The 4651-nt window shown below is 50.3% G+C and overlaps 1 protein-coding gene across 1 annotated transcript in view; it reads left to right on the top strand.

Annotated features, from left to right (window-relative positions):
• DHRS7C (dehydrogenase/reductase (SDR family) member 7C) overlaps positions 1-4651 on the top strand; it is a 22370-nt gene that overhangs the window by 11182 nt on the left and 6537 nt on the right. Inside the window, exon 3 of the mRNA XM_006761681.2 lies at positions 4167-4279. Within this exon, the coding sequence (XP_006761744.1) occupies positions 4167-4279 (113 nt within the window). The remainder of the gene's footprint in view (positions 1-4166; positions 4280-4651) is intronic.

Raw genomic sequence — 4651 nt, 5'->3', positions numbered from 1 at the left:
AGGCTGAGGTGACACATGCAGCGGGGATTACTTCTCTGCACCTTGATTTGTTAAGATATTTTTAATGAGTTTTTATTGATTTCAGAGAAGAAGGGAGAAAGAGAGGGAGATAGAAACATCAATGATCAGAGAGAAACATCGATTGGTGCCTCCCGCACGCCGCCTACCAGGGACTGAGCCCAGAACCCGGGCATGTGCACTGACAGTGAATTCCTGGTTCATCGTTCGTTGCTCAACCACTGAGCCACACCAGCTGGGTTGCATGTTGGTTCTCTTAAAAAATCAGGTGGTGCCAGGGCTTTTCTGATACTATTAGTTTATGCAAAACCCTGTGGCTATAGAACATTTCTGTCGATTCAGAAATGGGATGCCCTCCAATACGTTAGGAAAGGTGCCAGTTCCCATGAAAGGTGAACTTTCTTTCCCCTCTCCGCTCCTCCCAGTCGGGCAGGTTACTGCCAGATGGCTGCTCTTCCTGAGCCCTCTGGAGTGAAGGGGAGGGGACGAGGAGGTAGCAGGAAAGCAGGAATCAGTCTGACCTACCTGACACTTGGAGATGGCGCATGTTTAAACCGAGTCTGAGTCTTCCTTGGGGGGGAGTGTTGGGTCCAGCAGAGTTCTCCCGGGAACATCCGTTCACACTTCCTGTGAAGGACTGTGCTCTGCTGGCTCAGTCATGGCTCAGCCTGTATTTGAGGGTCTGCACCCCCCAGGCCCTCTGTGCGAGACCCACTGCCCTCCTGCCAGCTCCCAACCAGCCACACCCTATGTCTGGTCCGCTGTGGCTGTGCGGTGGGGTCCTCAACAATACAAACCCACCACGTGGGGCAGCCAGCTCTCCCCTCCTCTACTCCGGGGAGAGTTTTGGCCCATGGTCCTTTCCATTGGATTCTCAGGTCTGACTCAGACATGGGTCTGGATCCCAGCTGCAGGGAGCTCACACGGAGCTGTTGACACGGGCCCTCTGGCACCTTCTCTCTAGGAGGGAGAAATGGGCAAATACTCACCTAACAGTTCTTCCCCCAAAATTCCTTCTTCAAAGACCTTCCTCCTCTTACACAAATGTATCCTTAAAACATGGTTTGGTTCATCCCTTTGAAAATTTACATCTTAGACTGGCCACTAACTTTGGAATTTTAGATCTATTTGCTCTGGTCAAACTTCCAATTAAAATCCTGTTTCCTCAATTTGTCTCGGTCCTAACTTTTATTTATGTTTTCTGATGTAAAGGAAGCTCTTTTAAGGATACAGCTCTATAAATCATTTCTGTTGTGATTTCTTCCTTTCATGCTTAAACGATCCTTCCCCAGAGCAGGGCTATATATTCATCTCTCCTTCCTTCTAGTTCTTTTATGGTTCTGTTTTTACATTTAATTATTTAATGCATTTCAATATATTGCGTCTAGATTTTTTCCCCTCCCAAATAGTTAAGCAGTGGTCCAAATACCCCTAAATACTGTGTTCTTTTCACACTGATTCATAATGTCATTAAATACTAAACTCTTATGAATACATGGCTCTGTTTTTAATCAAATTTTCTATCTATACTTGAGCCACTGCTTTAATTCCTGTAGCTTTATGATACATTTTAACAACAGATACAATTAGTCCATCCCCATTATCATTTATCAAAATGCCCTTTGCTTTTCTTGCACATTTATTGTTCCAAGTGAAGTTTAAGATCTTTCTGTCACTTTCCAAGGCAAGCTGAAACATTGATTTCCTGCATCAAACCCGCTGCAAATAAATTCACATCTTTATTGAACTTGGCCACCCACAGTCATCATGCCTCTTTCTCAACAAAATACCTACGTTTAGAGCAGTGATGGTGAACCTATGACACCATCTGCCTGGTGTCACCTCTGACACGCGAACTCATTTTTTTGGGTTGATTTTCCTTTGTTAAATGGCATTTAAATATATAAAATAAATATCAAAAATATAAGTCTTTGTTTTACTATGGTTGCAAATATCAAAAAAATTTCTATATGTGACACGGCACCAGAGTTAAGTTAGGGTTTTTCAAATGCTGACACGCCGAGCTCAAAAGGTTCGCCATCACTGGTTTAGAGAAATCTTCCATTCTCTGTGGTCCTAATGATTCAAGGTGCCGTTGTTAACAGTTTGTGGCGCTTTATTTTGGAGTTTCATCGCTTTCTGTAATCAGCAGCAGCTGGTTCTCACCTGCATTAACTGTTTGTGGGTTTGAAAGTGGTGACAGGCCCGTGGAACTTGTTTGGTGACTCTTCATCTTCCTCACGTCTCCTGGACCACCGCCCCGGGCTGCGGTGTGGGGCAGTCCTTATTCCTGTGGCCCGGGCAGCCCCGTGGAGCCTGGTGTCGGCGCACACACCTGGAGCCCCCATCTCCTTTGCGGCGACTTGCCGGGTCTCTGTGAGTGCCCGAGGGGCGCGCTTCTTGAAAGCCACGCCGTGGGTGCACTTGGGAGTGTCGATGGTGTATTCTCTGGTCTTGACCTCCTTGATGGCAGAACGGCCCTTCTCGCCACCCTTTCTTGTGGGAGAACTCTGGTGGGTCCAGGTAGGAAAGGAAAGCCACGTGGGAGTGTCGATGGTGTATTCTCTGGTCTCGACCTCCTTGTGGGAGCCACTCTGGTGGGTCCAGGTAGGAAAGGAAAGTAACACAGAATTTCTACGATGCCCTGATCAGCTGTTCCTCTCTCTGGCCCCTTCTGCCGTCTCTCCTGCTCCCATCTGGCTTACATGGCCCGCTCCAGCACCTCAGTCACGCTCTCTCCAACACCACGACCCCCTGTCCTCACTGCTGTCCCAGCCACCTGCCTGGCTCCCTTCTCTCACCTGCCCTGGCCACTAAGCTAGCAAGAGACTATCACACCCATAAGGTCACTTCAAGCCGTTACCCTCGGACCCAGCCTCCCGGTGCTGCCCAGCCAGCCTTCCGCATTCTGCCTGGTGGGCAATGGGACAGTAGCAGGTGCCCGCCCCCAGGAGGTGCTGTGGCTGCCGAGGCTCAAAGACTCACCGTCCATCTGCCTGTGGACATTGACTTGCCCAGGAGTTAAACACCCTTTGCACCCACACCCAGGGGGAGGCAGCGCAGCGACTGGTTGGCACAGGGGTAGGAAGGGTGGTCCCCCTGCCTCCAGGGAGAACAGCTCTGCGGTTAGGTTTGCTCCAGAGCCTTCCTTGGGTCCAGCCACGGCTGGACTTTCCCTGGGACCCCATCCTTGCCTGGCACTACCCGAGGCCTAACTCCTGGTAGGTTTTCCCTGAAGAGCACGCTCAGTAAATCCCGGCCACCCTGATTCTGCTTCCAGGCCGCCCAACCAGGGGACGGCCTCAGAGGGCTACTGTGAGAATTTAATGTGCGGATACTTGTACCTCTCCTTTAAGACTCCTTGGAACAAGTAAACTCTCGAGATATGTTAGCTTTTATTGTTCTTCAATGGCCGTGTTATTGCTGCACAGGAATGCAGTGTACCTACCAGCCACTGCCCAGTTGGGAAAGTCCTGCATTGGGTGAGTTGGGAGTTAGTCCAGAGTCCAATTAACTAGACAGAAGGCAGGTTTGCTTTTTAATAAAAAGAACCCTGGCTGGAGTACTTATCTACAGAGACTATGTAAAGAAAACTGGTGCCATTTGGTCTGAAAAGTACATGGGCTGTTCCCGATATTTTGAGATTGAGGTATATTTAGGGCTGTGGTCAGGAGGCCTTGGTGGGCAGGGTCATCGTTCTGTCCAGTTTAAGGAAGAACGTTCTCATAATCAGAGCTCACCTGTGAACAAAGAGCTGTCCCACCCCACGATGGGGTCCCTGTCACAGGAGGCCACATACCAAGGGTCCAATGAGAACAGATCCCAGCCCAGGGAGGAGGTGGAGCGAAATGAACTCTAAAAGACCTCAGGGTCCTAAGACTTTTGGAGTCTTTTAAATTTTTTTCCATTTTTTTCTTTGTTGATTAAGGTATTACCTACGTGTCCTTATCCCCCCAATACTCCCCTACCTCCCCACTCCTGCCCTCACCCCCCTGGTGTCTGTGTCCATTGGTTAGGCTTCTATGCATGCATACAAGACCTTTGGTTGATCTCTGAGACTCTTTGAATTTTTGAATTTGCACTGCAGAGGGGCTCACCATCCGTGGCTCCATCCACACAGTGCGCGCCCTCCTTCCTTCTCCCCACAGAGTGCGCCCGGGTGTTCCACACGGGCGGCGCCAGGCTGGTGCTGTGCGGGAAGAACTGGGAGAGGCTGGAGAACCTCTACGATGCCCTGATCAGCGCGGCTGACCCCAGCAAGGTGAGGCCCCTGCAGTCAGCCTGGACGCCTCCCGGGCACCCGTAACCTCCGCGGTGGTTAAAGAGCAGCTCTCTGGTCAAATGGGGGGAATGTGGTGATAACTTTGGGGGAATGTAAGGCCACGGCCTCACTCATCTTGACACAGCATGTCTGCCAGTCATAGGGGCCAATTCACTGACCACTGGCCAGGCCTAATCGTGTCCTCCAGCCATTGACTCTCCAACCCCCCGCCCCATTCTATTTAAGTCAGAGCCAACGAGGATCCAGAGGGAGGGTATGTCACCTCAAGTGATGTTTTCTTCAAAGAGATCAGTGGGAGAAACCCCCCCAAAGGAGTCACCAGGGAGGTGACCCCGTATTTCAGCGCCTCTG

This window comes from Myotis davidii, unplaced genomic scaffold (assembly GCF_000327345.1).
Source record: "Myotis davidii unplaced genomic scaffold, ASM32734v1 scaffold37, whole genome shotgun sequence".
Lineage (NCBI taxonomy): Eukaryota > Metazoa > Chordata > Mammalia > Chiroptera > Vespertilionidae > Myotis > Myotis davidii.
The sequence above is the reverse complement of the archived record's forward strand: the minus strand, read 5'-3'. Positions and strand labels throughout refer to the sequence as shown.